The sequence below is a fragment of the Silurus aristotelis genome (assembly GCF_946808225.1).
Source record: "Silurus aristotelis genome assembly, chromosome: 1".
Classification (NCBI taxonomy): domain Eukaryota; kingdom Metazoa; phylum Chordata; class Actinopteri; order Siluriformes; family Siluridae; genus Silurus; species Silurus aristotelis.
In genome coordinates this window covers 5,495,991-5,517,108 of record NC_139574.1, presented here as the reverse complement: position 1 = coordinate 5,517,108, position 21,118 = coordinate 5,495,991, and the positions used below count along the sequence as shown (strand labels likewise).

Here is a 21,118-nt window from a genome sequence, read left to right as displayed (position 1 = left end):
GTAATTTCAGGATTATTTTCTGCTTTTCACTCAGTCTGGGAATCTTTTGTATGACAGTAGAACACTTTTACGCTTTACAGATCATTCATGGTGCTTTAACGAATCCATGTTCATCACATTCACGACACTAATATACTCCTTTTGGTTTGAAGGGTTTAACTGATTTTCTTTTTCTGGGTTTCTTTGTCTTTCTTTCCTCTCTCTCTCTCTCTCTCTCTCTCTCTCTCTCTCTCTCTCTCTCTCTCTCTCTCTCTCTCTCTCTCTCTCTCTCTCTCTCTCTCTTTTTCTTTCTCTGGGTAATGGCCATGGTGATTTCTCGCCCAGGGCTCGGTCCAGCCCCCGTCTCTCAGTTCGGCACGATATCGCGTCAGATGTCCCGCCACAACTCCACCACGTCGTCCATGTCCACGGCTTCAGCCACAGGGACGTACAGGCGCGCGCCGTCTCTCTCCTCTCAGCTCCCTCTGCAGCACGCTAACGTCAACGGTGCTGCTCCGGCCGTCTTTACACACAACTCAAGTAAGACACGTGTATCAGATAACCAACACTGTAATTAACACAGAGGATCAGATCATTAGCTCCACTTACTCATGCGCAAGGATTCACTCCCTTTTAGCCCTTTTCATATTTCTAATTGGGATTTCAGGAATTCCACACAAAGTCTTTTATTTCATTGTTAAATACAGAATACAGCACGCAATACAGTGTAATGCTTTTAAAACCCGAATAAAATAGAATTTACAATAGAATAAAAAATATTTTTTAATTAATATTATATATATATACAATTTATTATTTTATATAACAACTTAAAAAGTTATATCTCAAAGTGCTTTCCAAGCATAAAAACAGGACATTTTAATCTTAATTAATAAATAAATAAAATAGCCATCACCAAAAGTAGAAAACAATTTTCATTAGAATTTACAACACAAACATTTTAATGGACTTCAAAGAATTTGTATAAGTAAAATATGGCATGAATTAAATTGATCAATATATAAAAAATTTATGAATTTAAATAATAAATTAATGAATTTAAAGTGAGGCAAGTGGAAAATCGTTTCGCAAAACTGTCAAATATCAATATATTACGTAAAGATTTAGGAGCTAGCAAAACGTTGAATTCAGAAAGTTCTGGAAAAGCATTGCTCCGGCTTTTCTGTTGGTTATATTGGAATTCTTCTTTTTTTCTTTGTTTTAGCAACTAATTTTGTCACAAAGCAGCATTAGTGTAATAAATTCATTCAAATCTATAAATGTATAAATCATAAATTAGTGAGCCACAGGTGATGTTCATTGTGAGGGGGAAACATTTTTTTTACCCCAGACTTCATGAGAAAGAAACCTTGAGAGGAACCAGCAAAAAACATCATCCTCAACACCAGATATTCATTCATTAAACACAAAATGACCAAATGTTTGTGGACACCTGAGCATGCAATTGGCATGTGCTTCTTTTTGAACATCACATTTCACATTTAGTCCCCATAATAACCTCCACTCTTTTGGTAAGATGTTCCACCAGATTTTGTGGAGATTTTAGCTCATTCACTGTTACAAAAGTGTTAGTCAGGTCAGGTACTGATGTATCTTCCACTGTAAAGCGTATAAAGCAGATCTCCATGTAGCTGGCTTTGTGCACAGCTGCATTGTCATGCTGAAACAGGTTTGGGTCTCCTAGTTTAAGTGAAGGAACTTTGCAGTTGTGACTAATAAACACAAGGCCATTTATGTTTTATTACAAAATATGAGAATGTTCAAGGAGGTGCGAATACTTATGCAAACCACGGTCACACTGGAGGTCGAAAATTACCACAGGAAAATGTTCAGACAGCGAAAGCAGATGTATAAAAGTGGGATTTGATGATGAATCTAATTAGGAAAATACAGATTTCTATACAGGCAGGATTAAGGAGTGAGTCCATCCTCCGAGTTTCACGCAGTGCAGCGCTCGTATTATCAGCCCCGTTCATTAATCCTTTATCGAACCTTCTCCAGGGCAGAAGTGCCGTTTCAGCCGTTTTTTTTTGTGATGTAATTATTCCACCTTTCATCGACGGTGTAGTCACCTGCAGGAAATCCAGCGCTGCGGTTCCTCGCTGCAGATTTGCAGAGTCAGATTCAGTCACGGAAATTGGAATCTGGATCGAAAAGTATTGCTTTAAAAAAACCAAGATGGACCATCAGATGATTGCTTGGTTCCCTTGAGAGCTTCAAATCCACAAACACAATTACATGACTTATGATCACATGACTTAAATAGGCGGAGTTTCTTTAGAGTATAAGGATAGAGCTGGAATATGTATCGATATAGTGACATTATCGGAAAAAAATATTTTAAACATCTTTTATAATTTATATATATATTTTTATATTAGGGCTTTGATTCGATTTCAATATTTAACTTGTGATGAATTGCAACTTAATCGCATACTTGTGTCTGTTTTAAATGTACCTTAAATTAATACATTCCAAGTTGTTAATACTCTAATTAACATGGACAAAAGACGGTCAGATGCTAAAATTTGTCCCGCTGTTTTTGTCTCTCTAATAGTAACTGTAATTCGAATAACAGTATATTATAATACTCTGTATATAATTACTGTGAACAGGTTGAGAACAATACTTTTACAAATATTCAGATTTGCACTTGAGAGCCGTACACACACACACACACACACACACACACACACACACACACACACACACACACACACACACACACACACACACACACCACCATCTGACTCGATATAAACCCACAATAAACCAATTAGGTGGAATTTCGAAAATATTTATTTATTTATTTATTTATTTATTTATTTATTTATTTATTTATTTTAAGTCTGTGTGTATTTATTTGTTTGTTTTCTTCATGATGTGCTGGTTGTATTTTTTATTGAATTTTCATGAATCCACTTTGAAGCGTGCGTGAAGTCTTGGATCGACTTCTTCTGCACTCGGTTCTCCTCTCATTGGGACGTAATACGTAATAATTATTTCCCTTTTATTTCCTGGTGCTCACCTTTTTCCTGTGTGTGTGTGTGTGTGTGTGTGTGTGTGTGTGTATGTGTGTGTGTATGTGTGTGTGTGTGTAGTGTCTGTTGCTCCCCCGCCTCCCCCCATGCCTCAGCTCATTCCACAGATTCCACTCACCGGCTTTGTGGCCCGGGTGCAGGAAAACAGTAAGTGCTGAACCCCCCCCCCCTCCCCCCCCCGCCCTAGTGCTCTGAGTGTGTGTGTGTGTGTGTGTGGATGTGTATTTGTGTTTGCCGTACCTTCAAAGCATGAGGATATAAATAGGAAATAAAACATACACACTTTCTCCTACCAGAACCTCAAATGTAGCCCCAAAATTGACATCACTTTACCTCTATAACTCCGCCTTTGACTTCAGGCCACGCCTCCTACCTGCATCTGATTCAGACCAATGAAGAAAACTGGGATCAAGAGCTTCATGATAGAGATTTAACTCTTTCCGTATGACTGTTCTGCTCGAAATGTGTTGTTATAAATCCCCATGAACACTGTTGAAAGATTTTTTATTTTTTTTTTTATACTTTATTAATCCAGCAGGGAAATGATTTTTTTCACAAATCCCAGGATTGTTAGGAAGTTCTCACTACACTTTTATTCTCAAGTTAAAGAAGTTTGGGCTCTGACATGTACTTCAGAAAAAGTAGTCATTATTACTACCTGTTTTAGTGTCACACTGGTTACTGAACCTCACTTCATATTGATATATTAATACGTATGTATCCAGGCTGAAGATCCATTATATAGAACACAATCAAAGAAAAGATGATGAGGATCAGGAACGTCTTTGTTCTCAGTCATGTTTACATCACTGACTTCCTCTGTCTCATCCATCCGTTTATCTCATTAATGCAACTACACAGGTTTGGGGTTAAGGGCCTTGCTCAGGGGCCCATAAGTGGCAGCTTGGTGTGGCTGGGATTTGAACTCAAGACCTTGGGATGCAAAATCCATTGCCTTAACCACTAAGCTCCCACTTTTACAATATATAATCACAAGAATATACTGTGATTTCCTGTCAGCTCTAAGTGTCAGCTCCTGTGCAAAACCCTTAACGGATGCTCTTCATCTATCAGCAATGTCACCACTACTTTTTATATGAGACTGGGACGGGGAAAGGTGTAAATCATCTTCATGATGAACTGTCGAGTCCACAGAATATTATTATTCTCTTCATCTTTTCTCTCCTCAATCTCCTGTCAGTGTGTATGATGATCTTTCATCATCGTGCATGGTCCTGATTTTACCTCCAATCAAGAGAACAATCCGAAATATCAAGTCTTGATATGAAAGGTGTTAATCTGGGAGCGTGTTTTTTTATGGATTTCTTTACCCCCCTGAAAGATTCAACACCTGATCTAAAGAATGTACCTGAAAAGTTTTGGCACCCACCGAAATTTTAACTCCACTCTGATTAAGGTGCTCTGAAGCACAGTGTGTTTGTCACTGCTGCCCCCTGCTGGAGCTTCTCTTAAACACCATTTTAAAACAGGACGTTGTGAAAGAATTCGAGCAGGCAGTGTAGTTACAGATGCAGTGTGTAATCAAAGTGTTTTAGAAGCATAATTATACAGTTTGACCATTTCCTGAGACACTTCAACTTCACAGTACATTTGGCAGACGACCTTATACAGAGTGACTTACAATTATTTCATTCATACATCTGGGAAAGTTGAGGGTTAAGGGCCTTGCTCAAGGGCCCAGCTTTTGAAGCTTAGTGGTGGAGGAGGTGGTGGGATTTGAACTCACGACCTTCTGATCAGATGTTCAACATTTTAACCACCGAGCTACCATTTCCCCAGTACTAGAGTCGGTCAGGATCGGACTGAATTGGCTTTCAGCTCCAGAGAGAAGGTAGCTGGTTGACCACACCCCTTTTTTCCTTAAAAGGAAAATTTCTCACATTAGATTTTTTTCAGGGAGTCACTCAGGAGTGTATAAGAGTAACAGAGTAAAGGAAAAAGAGACTAAGATTTGAATATGGTCTGAAAATTTAGCACCAAATCAGATTCATTTCTGGTTCAGGACTTCATTTCTGGCCTGAAGTCGACATCTTCATTACGAACACCTTCATCATTCTTTTTCCCCCTTTCCTCCTTTCTCTTCATTCATTTCTTCCTTTTTTCCCCCAAGTTGTAATTCGTTCCATTTCTGAGTGAATCATGACCGACTCATCATCCTCCGTTCGAATTCACTGCATGGTTTTAATTCCGCTCGAACCTCCTTTCAGCATGCCGACCAATCAGGACGCAGGTCTTGCCGTCTTGCATGCAATCTAACACAGCCGTGTGTGTGTGTGTGTGTGTGTGTGTGTGTGTGTGTGTGTGTGTGTGTGAGAGATGGAAAGGGATTGCATGCCCAGCTCGTTCCTTGTGTCACCACTGTGAAAAGTAAACATTAACGTCCGATCATCCTGATGGGTTTTATTCCACTTCTCAGTCGCAGACACCCCGACTCCGCCCCCTCCTCCTCCTCCAGACGACGTGCCCATGTTTGACGAGGCTCCACCCCCTCCACCCCCACCTCCTGTGGACTATGAGGATGAGGAGGCGGCCGTGGTGCAGTACAGTGACCCGTACGCCGACGGAGACCCCCAGTGGGCCCCTAAAAACTACGTCGAGAAAGGTGAGGCTCTAGAACTTTTTCTAGTTTTTATATCTGGTGAACCTCCAGGGTTCTTACGCAAAGCTGCCACTCTTGGGCCCTTGAGAAAGGCCCTTAACCCTCTGTGCTCCAGGGGGCGCCGTATCGTAGCTTATACATCAGAGATTGTAACGGAACATGTGATGTAACATATGGTCTTAAAAATGTTTACGCAAGTCTGCAGATTTGAGACTGGAAAAGTGAAACAGAAAACCGTGCTTAACTTCCGCTTTATCTTCAGTGGTGGCCATCTACGACTACGCCAAGGACAAAGACGACGAGCTGAGCTTCATGGAAGGCGCCATTATCTACATCATCAAGAAGAACGATGACGGATGGTTCGAGGGAGTGAGCAACGGCATCACCGGGCTTTTCCCCGGAAACTACGTCGAGCCCATCATGCACTACGCCGACTGAGGGGAACAGGAGTAGCTCTACGAGACGAGCAGGTCGAGGGGCGAGAGAGCTCCAGCTCCTGGGTTCAGGGCGTGTGGTGACATGATGAGGGCTGCGATCAGAAGCGATTTGTGTAAATACAACGAGCCGGAGGTTTTATTGTTTTTTTTTTTTTTTTTTTTTTTTTTATTTCCTTAAATTTTATTTTATTTTTTTGTGGATTTTGATCTCATCTCAATGTTTTAGATTTTTGACTACATTTAAAATCTTGTCCAATCTGTTTCTTACGGAAGTCCCCAAGAGGCCGTGCGTTATGATATTTTTTTCTCTCCTGTTTTCAACGTAAATGTTGTTTTTTCCCGATCATGAATGAATTTCTCTCGTGATCTCGACGTTAAAATCCGGTACTCGATTTTCCCGGCGTATTCGGCATCGTGTGTAAAAATCACGTTATCTCACGATTACGAGAAAACAAGAACGAAAAGAATTCCAACGCATGACCTCTTAGGCCTTCCGTAGTTTCTGATGAATTATTATTAATAGCACTGTATTTCATGCAGTCGTCACTCAATGTCACGATTTCTTTTGTTTTGGTCCTGATACTTGAAGGTATTATTGGCCATTTTGTTTTAATAGTTAAATATTATCCAGTTTTTCTCCCCTGATTCTGATTTAATCTCTTTTTTAATTTCAATGAAGATTTTTTTTCTGCATTTTTAGACCGAACAGGGAATTTCTTCTGTATGTATTTTCAATGATGCACATAAAAAAAAAAAACAGTAGATTGCTTACGCTGTAGCTATTAAAAAAAAAGTATTGGAATCTATGCTAATCGATATACAATCTGATATTAATCAGCCAGAAATAACTGCCATATCGGTCCGAGTGATTTTACGACAACTTGTTACCTCCCTGCACAGACTAATGAACAAAATCAGACTCGTGAAACTGATTCGGTGTCATCATTATAAAGCCATGGAAATATTGACAATAAATTTTTTGGTTTTTGTAAATGAACAAGTCTAACAGACTTCCTTTTGTTTCTATGCAACAGACTTGGTATGAAGATGTACAGATGAAATATTTAGCTAAAAGTTGCTCTTCACTAGTTGGGGATTACTTTGAGATCCAGTTGATCCCAGAGCAGTTCAGTAGGATTGAGCTGCAGTGACTGGGCAGGTGATTCCATAATAAAGATCACTCCAGACGACTGTTTGCTCACTAAATAACTCACAGAGCTCAGATGTACGGTTCGGCTCATTGTCTTGTTGGTTCCGATGAGCCGCAGAACAAATAGAATTGCGTGGTGTTGAAGTATGGAATGGTTGCCATGTTGGTTCATTTTACCCTCAATAAATCTCCAACCTTCCCTGCTCCAAAACCCCAAACTATTAAACTTCCTTCTTCATGTGTGACTGTGAGGGTGATGGCAGTCTGATCACATCTTCTCTCCTGTTCTCCATCTTATACAAGTTCTTATCTTAGAGACAAATATGTCCAATTTGGACTCCACATAACTTTCTTCCACTCGTTCACTGTCCAATTCTTGTGTGTTTGCTTTTGCGTTTCACAATGGACATCGTCTCAAAGCAGCTTCACAGCATGTACGAATTATAGAACAAAAATGGAAATATAGGTGAATTATGTGTGTTTATCCTCAATGAGCAAACCTGAGGCGACTATACCAAAGAAAACGATGGTATGAGGAAGAAACCTTGAGAGGAACCAGACTCAAGAGGGAACCAGTCCTCATCTGGGTGACACCAAGAGTGTGATTATAAACCATTAAAACACAAACACCCGAGAGTGAGAAATAGCATGAGCACTGGAGTGTGTGATTGTGTAATGTATCTTCTACACGCAGGTGAAGTTGTGGAACCAGGAGCTTCTGAGCAACTCATAAATTAGCTGAACATCATCATTAGAGATTCAACACCATCTCCTCCATGCCTGAGCCTTTAAATGTGCAATGATGGAGAAACAGCATATCTAGAAGGGAATTTTGAGTTTGGGTATTTGTTTATCCTCAATTGTCTAAAATCTTCATGAAGTGGGATTTAACCTGAGCTGGTACGTCTCTAGATGCCAACTCGTGGAGTCGGTATCTTCTTTAAAGAACGACTGTGTTTACTAAATTCTTCCTTCACTTTAATGAGGAGATCAAAACCTGTTCCAGCAGGACAATGCAAACCCTGTGCACAAAGCCAGCTTCATGAAGATCTCCTGCTATAGAGCTCTGATCCTGGTGGGATGAATGTGAACGCTGACTGCACCCCAGGTCTCCTCACCTACATCAGTACCTGACTTTACCAAGACCCTTCTGTCTTAATGAATCTCCACAAATCTGGTGGAACATCTCAGAGGAGTGGAGGTTCTTATAACAGGGAATGGGGACTAAATCAGGTTTTCTGCAGGTTTCATTAAGTCAAATTTAAGACTTTTTAAGATCATTAAGAATGAAATCAGGTTTTCAACATGCTTGTGTCGATGTAGTGTATGTAGGAGAAATAAACACACACACACACACACACACACACACACACACACACACACACACACACAGACAGTGAAATGTTTCCTTAATAAAAACGTGATTTATTATCACAGTTGCGGTGGATTTAAGGCGTTTGTCTGTTTCTCCACACATGATGTACAAGTATATAAATAACAGCATAGCTCCTGATCGGGCCTTTAGGGGTCGGACGTGAGACACCGGAAGCCCCTCTGCGTCTTTTTTATCCCGTGGTGTCCTGCTTCTGTAGAAGAGGAACTGTACAGTACAATACAGTGAGGACGTCCTGGAGCATGAATCCTGCTACTCGCTCTTTTATTGGCATTTTCCGGGTGCTTTTTCAGTGCAGGTGCCTGTTCCAGTCTCAGACCGGAGTGTCATGAGACGAGACGAGACGAGACGCCCTGCTAGTTGTGTGTGTGTGTGTATAGAATGGTAGAGGTATGTAGCTGCCTGTAGTAGAGCTCAGGAGGTTCCAGGTTCATTTGTCCCGGTTGAGGACGAGCTCGGTGAGGCGGATCAGAGCGTCTCTCTCGGGGGACGGCTGCAGACGGCTGATCTGACGCGTGGCCTCGTGGCAGTAATGCTGGGCCAGGAAACTCGTCTGCTCCACGCCATCGCTCTGAAGAGAAACATGCACGTTACAAGTTAATATGTAACACCATACTATAATTAACCAGCAGTGTCCTGGGGAATTCTGGATCCTGATTGGTCAGAAGGAGTCGAGTAACATTTAAGGGGCACGTCGAGATTCACGTTATCGTTTCTATAGTAACACAGAGTTCATGTTTTTCTCTCTCTCTCTCTCTCTTTCTTCTTCTCTATTGATACAATTTGTTGACTGATATGCAGCTGAATAAAAGCCAGTGGTGGATGAAGTAAACAAAACATGTACTCGAGTTAAAGTAGAGAAACAGCAGGTGAAATACGACTTCAGAAAAAGAAGTCCATAAAATTCCTTAGTTAATTGTAGCCATAAGATACGTACGACGTCTATAATGCTTATAATACACGTCTTATAAATGAGTCTTTAAGCTGGAGATTCTCCTCACTGACCTCAGTTCAGGATCCTTCATGACGTCACCTCAATTAAAGGCAACCAAATCAAGAAGTGCTGTTTAACTCCAATCCAACTGGACAGGGTTTGTGTTGTAATCGTTTTGTTGCTACACACATTAATGATAAACTACATACAATAAATGATAATGTTCTGCAGCTAGAAGAAATATTGTTGCTGTGTGTCAGAGGTGGGAAGTAACGACATACACTAATCCCCCGTGATACACGGGCCCCAAAAATGATCATAAAACTCCTTAAAAACAATTCCCGATAAGTTTCTTGGTCTATGGTGCTCTCCGAGAAACTGATTAGTTCTGTGGCAAATGCAATTCCGCAATAAACCAGGAGGTGGCGATTCAAACTGAGGTAAAGCGGGAGATTACTGTATGTATATATATATATATATATATATATATATATATATATATATATATATTCTGCTTTCCTCTCAGAGAAAGTCTCTTAGAGACTCTCTCTCTCTCGGTCTCACTCACTCACTCTCTCTCTCACACTCTCTCTTTTAATCTTTCTGTCGTTCTCTGCGACTCTTTCTCTCACCTCTAGGACGTATCTCCAGGCCCGATCGACGTCTCCATCCGAACCGAAACGTCTCATTATCATAGAGTGGAGCTCCGGAAACTGTAACGGAGAGAGAGAAAGAGAGAGGGACAAAGAGACAAGAGAGAGTGAGAGACAGACAGAGAGAGAGAGAGAGAGAAAAAGAGTGAGAGAGAGATAGAGAGAGACAGAGGTAGAAAGAGAGAGACAGAGGTAGAAAGAGAGAGACAAACTCCAGCCCGATGTCATTCTGTGTTACAGATTCCCCGCCCTCATTAAAGAAAGGAAATATGTGGTCCTGTTCTACAGGACAGAAACGTGTGGAAACACATGTAATGAACGAGTTGTAGGATGAGTACGGAAGAGGAGTGGAGTTAAATTGAGGTACCTGTTGGCAGGCGAACAGTACGGGTCCGGTTGCCAGGCCCAGCCTGAGATCAGCAGCTGACGGTTTCCCCAGCTGATTAGCGCACGAGGTGAAGTCCAACACGTCGTCCACCAGCTGCAGGAAATAAAAACACGTCACCTCAGGCCGCACGTGTGAGAGACCGGACAGCGGTTCCTACACTTTTTTTTTAATTCCCTAAAGATTTTTATAACCATATTTAACATTGTTACAACCTCTGATGCATGTCACAACCAGAACTCTGATGTTTTCCATGTGTTTATTCGCACAGTAGGGGGCGCTGTTCCGTCACAGCAACTGCAGTCTATATATATTTTATAGCCTATATAATTCATTAGAAACGTAATATATATAAAGTGTATCATGTCCAAACAAGTATATGTTTTATTATTATTTTTTTTATTTTGTAAATTAACAGTTTATTCCCATGGAAAATTTCCAGTCTTGAAGATTCCCGGACACTTTGCACCCCTAGCAGGACCCCCTGTGACACGCTAGCTCCGGGTCACGTAGGAGACGTTACCTGGAAGGCGATGCCCACATTCCGGCCGTACTGATACGCAATCTCGTGCACCTCGGGGTCCGAGTTCACCAGAATGGAAACCTGCGGAGACGTGAAACAAGGGACGTGTTGGACACGTGTCGCACGTCTGCGGCGAGTTATTCCTGAGGAGAGAACGTACATACTGCTTTACAGCTGTTGGCGATCAGGCTCGCCGTCTTCTTAAACGTCTTCTCGAGGTAGTGCTTGAATCGCTCGTTCTCGTTCTCCTTGGAGCCCAGCTGCATGAATTCACCTGGGAATGAAATCCTTCGGCGTTAGCAACGGTCCCTGGAAATCTGATAGCACACACACACACACACACACACACACACACACACACACACACGATGTCGTACCTCGTACCAGGTCCTCTATTACTTGGGAGAGAACCGACACAACGGTGGTGTTCCCGATACGTGCAAGAGCCATGGATGCTGCAGAGAGAATGAAATCTCCAGCCAAGATGGCCTTTACACACACACACACACACACACACACACACACACACACACACACACACACACACACACACACACACAGGTTTAGGTCGACGTACTGAATCAATCATTCCATCCGGAAAGTCACGAGGTTTGTAAACACACTCACCTTTCTCTCCCCCCACATCTCGTTAATAGTGGTCTTTCCTCGCCGCGTATCCGCCCCGTCGATGACGTCGTCGTGCACCAGGCTGGCAGTGTGGATCATCTCAGAGATCATAGCAATGGACCGCTGGGCCGGGAGCAGATCCCTGAGACACGTGGCGAGAAAAACTTTACAGTTACCAAGTCAGCTTAATGAAGATCTCCAGCTATAGAGCTCCGACCCTACTGAACACCTTTGGAATGAATGTGAACACTGACTGCACCCCAGACCTCCTCACCTTCATCACTACCTGAGTTTACTAACATTGGATTGGATGGATGGATGGATAGATGGGTTGGTTGGTGGATGGATGGATGGATAGATGGGTGGGTGGATGGGTTGGTTGGTGGATGGATGGGTTGGTTGGTGGATGGATGGATGGATGGGTTGGTTGGTGGATGGATGGGTGGATGAATGGATGGATGGGTAGATGGATGGATGGATTGGTTGATGGATAGATGGATGGATGGGTGGATAGATTGATTGATTTATTGATGGATGGGTGGACTAACCTACGAAGTACCAGCACAGTGAAAATCTTTTTTAGCATTTCCCAGTGATGTTAGGAATCTGGGGTCAGAGGTTCTACACAGATTATACAGAATGAGCTCAAATCTCCACAAGCACACTCCAAAATCTAGTGGAACATCTTCCCAGAAGAGTGGAGGGAATTCCAAGAGCAAAAAGTGAACTAAATGTGGAACGGGAAGTTCAAACTGTTCATATCATCTGCTCCGTGTTATAATATATACTGGTTAGTAGGAGCTCGGTGGTTAAGGCTCTGGGTTACAGAAGGTGGGAAGTTGATGATGATGATGATGATGATGTCTGTTTACTGTATGATGTAGAGTGAGGAAGAAGTAAACACACCCTCCTCTGTTGCTGTGAATGTTACAGGCTCGAGCCATTAACACCACGATCATGGGCCGGAACGCTTTCCCTTTCCCGTCAAAGTAGTAATCACACAGCGCTTTCAGCTCCACTTTAGACACGAGTAGCTGCTGAACACACACACACACACACACACACACACACACACACACACACACACACACACACACACACACAGAGTGTTAAAGAGCTAGAAATCAGGACACAGTATCAGTAACATCCCAGTTTGTTTTTGAATTTAAGAAAAGGAAGAGAGAGACTCATCCCACCATCACGTGCTTAATTATTTCTCTGCACAATGAAATGTAGACGCACACCTTTTTAATGTCCTCGTACAGGTTTTTCAGGTCCTCCTGCGCCAGTGAGAAAGGGTCCTTCAGCTTCGCGTCACTGTGAATCCTACAGCAGCAGCAGCAGCTCCGAGCTACGGGAGGAAGGAAGCGACTCCTGGACCTGGAACGCAGAGAGCGAGGAGATAAAACACACTGAGAATTATCGAGAAAAGTGAGAAGTGAGGCGAGAAGGTGGAGAAAAGGAGAAGGTGGAGAAAAGGAGAAAGGAGGAGAGAAGGTGGAGAAAAGGAGAAGGGAGGAGAGAAGGTGGAGAAAAGGAGAAGGGAGGAGAGAAGGTGGAGAAAAGGAGAAGGTGGAGAAAAGGAGAAAGGAGGAGAGAAGGTGGAGAAAAGGAGAAGGGAGGAGAGAAGGTGGAGAAAAGAAGAAGGGAGGAGAGAAGGTGGAGAAAAGGAGAAGGGAGGAGAGAAGGTGGAGAAAAGGAGAAGGGAGGAGAGAAGGTGGAGAAAAGGAGAAGGGAGGAGAGAAGGTGGAAAAAAAAGAAGGGAGGAGAGAAGGTGGAGAAAAGAAGAAAGGAGGAGAGAAGGTGGAGAAAAGAAGAAGGGAGGAGAGAAGGTGGAGAAAAGGAGAAGGGAGGAGAGAAGGTGGAGAAAAGAAGAAGGGAGGAGAGAAGGTGGAGAAAAGGAGAAGGGAGGAGAGAAGGTGGAGAAAAGAAGAAGGGAGGAGAGAAGGTGGAGAAAAGAAGAAGGGAGGAGAGAAGGTGGAGAAAAGGAGAAGGTGGAGAAAAGGAGAAAGGAGGAGAGAAGGTGGAGAAAAGGAGAAGGGAGGAGAGAAGGTGGAGAAAAGAAGAAGGGAGGAGAGAAGGTGGAGAAAAGGAGAAGGGAGGAGAGAAGGTGGAGAAAAGGAGAAGGGAGGAGAGAAGGTGGAGAAAAGAAGAAGGGAGGAGAGAAGGTGGAGAAAAGGAGAAGGTGGAGAAAAGGAGAAAGGAGGAGAGAAGGTGGAGAAAAGGAGAAAGGAGGAGAGAAGGTGGAGAAAAGAAGAAGGGAGGAGAGAAGGTGGAGAAAAGGAGAAGGGAGGAGAGAAGGTGGAGAAAAGGAGAAGGGAGGAGAGAAGGTGGAGAAAAGAAGAAGGGAGGAGAGAAGGTGGAGAAAAGGAGAAGGGAGGAGAGAAGGTGGAGAAAAGAAGAAGGGAGGAGAGAAGGTGGAGAAAAGGAGAAGGGAGGAGAGAAGGTGGAGAAAAGAAGAAGGGAGGAGAGAAGGTGGAGAAAAGAAGAAGGGAGGAGAGAAGGTGGAGAAAAGAAGAATGGAGGAGAGAAGGTTGGAGAAAAGGAGAAGGGAGGAGAGAAGGTGGAGAAAAGAAGAAGGGAGGAGAGAAGGTGGAGAAAAGGAGAAGGGAGGAGAGAAGGTGGAGAAAAGGAGAAGGTGGAGAAAAGGAGAAAGGAGGAGAGAAGGTGGAGAAAAGGAGAAGGGAGGAGAGAAGGTGGAGAAAAGGAGAAGGGAGGAGAGAAGGTGGAGAAAAGAAGAATGGAGGAGAGAAGGTTGGAGAAAAGGAGAAGGGAGGAGAGAAGGTGGAGAACAGAAGAAGGAAGGAGAGAAGGTGGAGAAAAGAAGAAGGGAGGAGAGAAGGTGGAGAAAAGGAGAAGGGAGGAGAGAAGGTGGAGAAAAGGAAAAGGGAGGAGAGAAGGTGGAGAAAAGAAGAAGGGAGGAGAGAAGGTGGAGAAAAGGAGAAGGGAGGAGAGAAGGTGGAGAAAAGGAGAAGGGAGGAGAGAAGGTGGAGAAAAGGAGGAGAACGCTTTGGAATATACACTTTGTGGATCATACTGACCTTGTAAACATGCTGGGATTGATGGAGGTGTGTGTGTGTCTGACAGGAAGCAGCACCTGAGAAGGAACATTCAGAGGTTCAGTGTACAAGTGTGTGTGTGTGTGTGTGTGTGTGTGTGTGTGTGTGTGTGTGTGTGTGTGTGTGTGTGTGTGTGTGTGTGTGTGAGGAGAAACACTCAGTTTAGTTTAGCTATAAGACATAAATGGCAAGCAGATGAAACACTCCCACTCAGTGACCTTCTTCACTCCCGTGTGTGTGTGTGTGTGTGTCCTCATACCTGTGTAACTAAGCCCCCATCTCCTGCTCCTCTCTCCAGCACCGTCACCGCTCTCCGGTTCCCACCACAAACAGCCTCCATTGCCCCTCTAACTGCCCCATGTCCCCTCCAGCAGCGCCGCCACTGCACCGCCATGTTGCCCTCAGAGCGGAGGAGCAGGGTAACGCTGCTCCCTGCCGCTTCCTGCTTCACAAGGACCCCTGTGGTATCTCTCATTTCCGCCTGACTGAAAATCTCACACTACACTATCATCATATTACAGGTGTAACGATACACAACACTCACAGTTCGGTACGAAACTCGGTTTTTAACTCACGGTCCTGTTCGATATCGGTACTGAAATTTATAGGAAAAGAAATGCAAAACATAAAATTGCTTTTATAATAATAATAATAATAATAATAATAATAATAATATTATTATTATTATTAATAACGCAATTTATTATTATTAACATTTGGGAGCATTAACAGTTTACAATTTTTTAAAAGAGTAAAAAATATTTATAAAAATTAAATATAAAAATAATATTTAAATCTGGACTACTGTCAATATCTCCGTCATATTCAGACCCATTTCTTTTTCTGTGTCTTTTTACTGACTGTTGTTTATTTTTATTGTTATACTATTTGCAAATTTTATATCTATTTTATATTTTAATTACCTTTCCTCATGATTTTTGTAAACTTACATTTTATAATGCAGAATTTATCCTTTTATGCTTTGTATTCTTATTTATTATTAATAATAATAATAATAATAATAATAATAATAATAATAATAATAATAATAATAAAAATAATAAATCATGTAAAGTTCATATAAACAGGCAGATAAATATCCACCTAAATGCTTGTAAACAGTCCATCTAATCAAAAAGGACCGGAAATGGGCGGGATGCAGTATCTACAAGAGCTTCTCAATGCAACAGTACACCATGCTAATTATGTTAGAGTGCAAAATGTGGCGCAGAACCCGGAAGTGTTTTAAACAGGTGAAGTACCAGGTTCAAACCCAGCCATTAGGGGGGCACAAGCCAGTGTACTCTTAGTGCCGGTCCCAAGCCCGGGTAAATGGGGAGGGTTGCGTTAGGAAGGGCATCCAGCGTAAAACATGTGCCAAATCAAATATGCGGATCACAAATGAGAATTTCATACCGGATCGGTCGAGGCCCGGGTTAACAACGACCGCCACAGGTATCGTTAGCCGACAGGGTACCGGTGGAAATTGGGCTACTGTTGGCCGAAGGAGGAGAAGGAGGAGAAGGAGAGGAGGAAGGCGTCTACAGAGACGGCAGGAAAAGGAGCAGTGTAGGAGAGTAGAGGTTCGGGTTGGTACTTTAAATGTTGGTACTATGACGGGTAAAGGGAGAGAGATAGCTGATATGATGGAGAGGAGAAAGGTAGATGTGTTGTGTGTTCAGGAGACCAAGTGGAAAGGGAGTAAGGCCAGGAACATTGGAGGTGGGTTTAAACTGTTTTATCATGGTGTGGATGGAAAGAGAAATGGTGTAGGGGTGATTCTGAAGGAAGCGTACAGTAAGAGTGTAGTGGAGGTGAAGAGAGTTTCTGATAGGGTGATGATCGTGAAGGTGGAAGTTGAAGGGATGATGATAAATGTCATCAGTGCCTATGCTCCACAAGTTGGCTGTGAGATGGAGGAGAAAGAAAGATTCTGGAGTGAATTAGATGAAGTGGTATATGGTGTACCTAGGAAAGAACGATTGGTGATTGGGGCAGACTTTAATGGGCATGTAGGTGAAGGGAACAGAGGTGATGAGGAGGTGATGGGTAGGTATGGTTTTAAGGAGAGGAATGTGGAAGGGCAGATGGTGGTAGATTTTGCTAAAAGGATGGAAATGGCAGTGGTGAACACGTATTTTAAGAAGAAGGAGGATCATAGGGTGACGTATAAGAGTGGAGGAAGGTGCACACAGGTGGATTATCTTCTGTGTAGGAGATGCAGCCTGAAGGAGATTGGAGACTGTAAGGTGTTGGCGGGGGACAGTGTAGCTAGACAGCATCGGATGGTGGTCTGTAGGATGGTTTTGGAGGCGAAGAAGAAGAGGAGGAAAGTAAGGTTTGAAAGAAGAATAAGATGGTGGAAACTGAAGGAGGAAGAGTGTAGTGTGAGGTTCAGGGAAGAGGTCAGACAGGGGCTTGGTGGTGGTGAAGAGGTGCCGGATGATTGGGCAACTACTGCAGGAGTGATGAGGGAGGCAGCTAGAAAAGTACTTGGTGTGACATCTGGAAATAGAAAGCAAGACAAGGAGACGTGGTGGTGGAATGAGGAAGTGCAGGAGAGCATTAGGGGAAAGAGATTGGCAAAACAGAAGTGGGATCGACAGAGTGATGAGAAGAGTAGGCAGGAGTACAAGGAGATGCGGCAGCAGGTTAAAAGGGATGTGGCGAAAGCCAAGGAAAAGGCATATGAGGAACTGTATAAGAGGTTGGACACTAAGGAAGGAGAAAAGGATTTATACCGATTGGCCAAGCAGAGGGACCGAGCTGGGAAGGATGTACTGCAAGTTAGAGCAATAAAGGATGGAGAGGGAAATGTGTTGACTAGTGAGGAGAGTGTGTTGAGAAGATGGAGGGAGTATTTTGAGCAGCTGATGAATGAGGAAAATCTGAGAGAGAGAAGGTTGGAGGATGTGGAGTTGGTGAAGCAGGATGTAGATAGGATTAGTAAGGAGGAAGTGAGAGCAGCGATTAAGAGGATGAAGAATGGAAAGTCGGTTGGACCAGATGACATACCGGTAGAAGCGTGGAGATGTTTAGGAGAGATGGCAGTGGAGTTTTTAACCAGATTGTTTAACAGGATTCTGGAAGGGGAGAGGATGCCTGAGGAATGGAGAAGGAGTGTGCTGGTACCGATCTTTAAGCATAAGGGAGATGTGCAGACCTGCAGTAACTACAGGGGAATTAAGTTGATCAGTCACACCATGAAGTTATGGGAAAGAGTAGTGGAAGCCAGGCTGAGAGAAGAGGTGACCATCTGTGAGCAACAGTATGGTTTCATGCCGAGGAAGAGCACCACAGATGCCTTATTTGCTTTAAGGATGTTGATGGAGAAGTATAGAGAAGGACAGAAGGAGCTGCATTGTGTATTTGTGGATTTAGAGAAAGCGTACGACAGGGTGCCGAGAGAGGAGTTGTGGTATTGTATGAGGAAGTCAGGTGTGTCAGAGAAGTATGTGAGGGTGGTGCAGGACATGTATGAGGACAGTGTGACGGCAGTAAAGTGTGCAGTAGGTACGACAGACTGGTTCAGGGTGAAGGTTGGACTGCATCAAGGATCGGCCCTGAGCCCTTTCCTGTTTGCAGTGGTGATGGACAGGTTGACGGACGAGGTCAGACAGGAGTCTCCCTGGACTATGATGTTTGCAGATGATATTGTGATTTGTGGTGAGAGTAGAGAGCAGGTTGAGAAGAGCCTGAAAAGGTGGAGATATGCGCTGGAGAGAAGGGGAATGAAAGTCAGTAGGAGTAAGACAGAGTACATGTGTGTGAATGAGAGGGAGGGCAGTGGAGTGATGCGGTTGCAGGGAGAAGAGGTGGAGAAGGTGGAGGAGTTCAGGTACCTGGGGTCAACAGTGCAAAGTAATGGAGAGTGTGTTAGGGAAGTAAAGAAAAGAGTGCAGGCAGGGTGGAGTGGGTGGAGAAGAGTGACAGGAGTGATTTGTGATAGAAGAGTATCTGCAAGAATGAAAGGGAAAGTTTATAGGACTGTGGTGAGACCTGCGATGTTGTATGGATTAGAGACAGTGGCATTGAGTAAAAAACAGGAGGTGGAGCTGGAGGTTGCAGAGCTAAAGAGGTTAAGGTTTTCGTTGGGAGTGACGAGGATGGACAAGATTAGAAATGAGTTTATTAGAGGGACAGCACATGTAGGATGTTTTGGTGACAAGGTGAGGGAGGCGAGATTGAGATGGTTTGGACATGTGCAGAGAAGGGACATGAATTATATTGGTAGAAAAATGCTGAAGATGGAGCCACCAGGTAGGAGGAAAAGAGGAAGGCCAAGGAGGAGGTTCATGGATGTGGTGAGGGAAGACATGCAGGTAGTTGGTGTAAAAGAGGCAGATATAGAGGACAGGGTGGTATGGAGACGGATGATCCGCTGTGGCGACCCCTAATGGGAGCAGCCGAAAGAAGAAGAAGAAGAAGAAGAAGTACCAGGTTCATCTACTGAGTGGGGAAAAAGTGTGAAATCCTAAAGAAATAAAGAGATTCTGTGAATCTGCTCTTCATATTTTTTGGGATTGTCCCCATACACAAATATTTTGGATTAAATTTTCTTCATTTATTTCCTAAATTTATTTTCTAGATTTCTCTCAATTCTCCAAATATGTTGTGTTTAGTAAAAATGCAAACATGATGAGCTCTTTATTATTAATCTTTTATTATTGCTCGACAAATCTCATATCCGTCGTAGTAGATACTTACCTACTTTCCCATACTTACATCCTGTATATATAATTTGATACTTTGGCAATAAAAAAATGAATAATGATCAGGTTCTCCTCATAGTATCCACATAGTGTGCTTTATTATTAATGTGGTTAGTTTGCTCTTTTAAAAAACAACGTCTTGTCACGTTAAGCCACGTTTAGAGTTTTCTCTATTGAAAACACCTAGTGTGTTTGTGTGTGCATGGTGTATCACAAAAATAGAGTTTTCTCTCTTTTTTTACAGACCATGTGGGCTCTCTGGGGTCTTTCCTCTCATGATTATTTCAACCTTCAACAGGTCAGTGGTTAAGACTCTGGGTTTCTGATCAGGAATTGGTTTAAGCCTTAGTATTGCCAAACTGTCCCTCTTATGGCCCCTGAACAAGCTCTTAACCTTCAGTGCTCCAGGGGTCAGGTATCATGACCGACCCTGTACTCTGACCCCAGCTTCCTAACATCACTGAAGTGTGTGAGGACAGAATTAGTCTTTTTCAGTCAGATGGACGACTCAAGAGAATAAAATAGCTTGTATTTATCACATATACATCACAGCACATCCTATATTGGTCACACACTGTGGTCAGAATACAGGGTCAGCCACGAAACCACGCCCCTGGAGCACTGAGGGTTAAGGGCCTTGCTAAAGGGACACACCAGTGGCAGCTTGGCGATACCAGGGATTGAACCCCCAACCTTCCGATCAGCATTTCAGCACCTAATCCCCTGAGTTCCCACCCATTTCAGAATGAGAGGTATTTCCCCATGAGTGTGTTGTGCCATTTCTCTTGTGTAACCATCACTATGAGTACACACACTTCTTAACACCTATTTATCTGTGTGTATTTTGTAATATGTGTTACAATACGAGTGTTAGCTCTCACTGTCTGTGTGTTGAGGAACTGCCCGGCTGAGTCACCTATTAGGAAAGCAGAGAATAACGGCTTTTCTGAGGTGAGGACATCTGAGGGCCTTCAGATCGACTTGAGATTACCATATTCCTCTAAACGTATGATAAAAAACTATTTCACACAGTGTGTGAGTGAGTGTATGAGTGAGTAAGTGTATGAGTGTGAGTGTGTGAGTAAGTGTATGAGTGTGAGTGTGTGAGTGAGTGTATGAGTGTGAGTGAGTGGGTGTATGTGTGTGAGTACACTTAGCCTGTTCAGATGATGTTCAGATGTTACATGGTTATAAATTATGTTTGAAATGTTATAAGCAGCTGCCATAATCTGGCCAAACCTTTCAGACTGATGTATACAATCAGCATATTGTATTTTTTAGGTCTAGACAGAGGAGATTTAACAAATTTAAGAACTTAGAGTTAACATCTATACAGAGTATAAAGCATTTTTGTGCCCTGGTAGTTGTTCTGTAGGTGGCGTACAGATGGCGCTGTTGCTTCACATATAGAATAAACCCTATATATATATATATATATATATATATATATATATATTCATGCTCAGGGGGTGGAGCAGAGGTCAAGGCAGTTGAGTGTACAGGGTTGCCAGGTTGTGCTCATTGAAATACTTAAAGGTAGCTGCCAAGATTTGGTTTTATTCTTCAAATAATTCGAATTATTCT

General features: G+C 42.9%; 2 protein-coding genes and 1 long non-coding RNA gene across 14 annotated transcripts in view; 1 reads left to right on the top strand and 2 right to left on the bottom strand.

Moving 5' to 3' along the window:
* abi1a (abl-interactor 1a) overlaps positions 1–7,098 on the top strand; it is a 55,969-nt gene extending 48,871 nt beyond the window's left edge. For 4 of the 11 annotated variants that reach the window (XM_083546887.1, XM_083546884.1, XM_083546888.1 and 1 more), the window contains 5 exons: positions 325–519; positions 3,102–3,188; positions 5,479–5,664; positions 5,924–6,512; positions 6,555–7,098. In XM_083546887.1, the coding sequence (XP_083403013.1) occupies positions 325–519; positions 3,102–3,188; positions 5,479–5,664; positions 5,924–6,099 (644 nt within the window). In that variant the 3' untranslated portion in view covers positions 6,100–6,512; positions 6,555–7,098. The remainder of the gene's footprint in view (positions 1–324; positions 520–3,101; positions 3,189–5,478; positions 5,665–5,923; positions 6,513–6,554) is intronic. The other 7 variants (XM_083546891.1, XM_083546890.1, XM_083546892.1 and 4 more) reach the window with 3 other exon arrangements.
* Positions 1,700–3,093, bottom strand: LOC310730934. Its single transcript, XR_014535020.1, has 2 exons — positions 2,673–3,093; positions 1,700–2,490 (listed from the first exon to the last, which is right to left on the bottom strand). It is a non-coding gene; the product is annotated as an uncharacterized lncRNA (long non-coding RNA).
* A 1,554-nt stretch (positions 7,099–8,652) lies between the features above and the next one.
* pdss1 (prenyl (decaprenyl) diphosphate synthase, subunit 1) lies at positions 8,653–15,312 on the bottom strand. 2 transcript variants are annotated; one of them, XM_083547440.1, is made up of 11 exons: positions 15,082–15,312; positions 14,805–14,860; positions 13,008–13,143; positions 12,670–12,800; positions 11,764–11,905; positions 11,514–11,625; positions 11,301–11,410; positions 11,137–11,217; positions 10,596–10,709; positions 10,208–10,288; positions 8,653–9,212 (listed from the first exon to the last, which is right to left on the bottom strand). In XM_083547440.1, exons 1-11 carry the CDS (start codon positions 15,295–15,297, stop codon positions 9,072–9,074), a joined length of 1,320 nt encoding a protein of 439 aa, XP_083403566.1. In that variant the 5' UTR covers positions 15,298–15,312; the 3' UTR covers positions 8,653–9,071. The 2 variants fall into 2 exon arrangements, with proteins under 2 accessions (XP_083403566.1, XP_083403567.1); XM_083547441.1 differs by having other exon boundaries at positions 12,670–12,797.
* Positions 15,313–21,118: the final 5,806 nt, after the last annotated feature.

Bases quoted from the DNA above. Each gene is read 5' to 3' on its own strand.
- pdss1 (XM_083547440.1), bottom strand. From the start codon at position 15,297: ATGAGAGATACCACAGGGGTCCTTGTGAAGCAGGAAGCGGCAGGGAGC. The intron at 11,906-12,669 runs GTGTGTTTACTT...CACGTGTCTCAG, and splicing joins ATTCACAGCAACAGAGGAGG to GGATCTGCTCCCGGCCCAGC. The intron at 10,710-11,136 runs GTAACGTCTCCT...TATTTCCTGCAG, and splicing joins ATGTGGGCATCGCCTTCCAG to CTGGTGGACGACGTGTTGGA.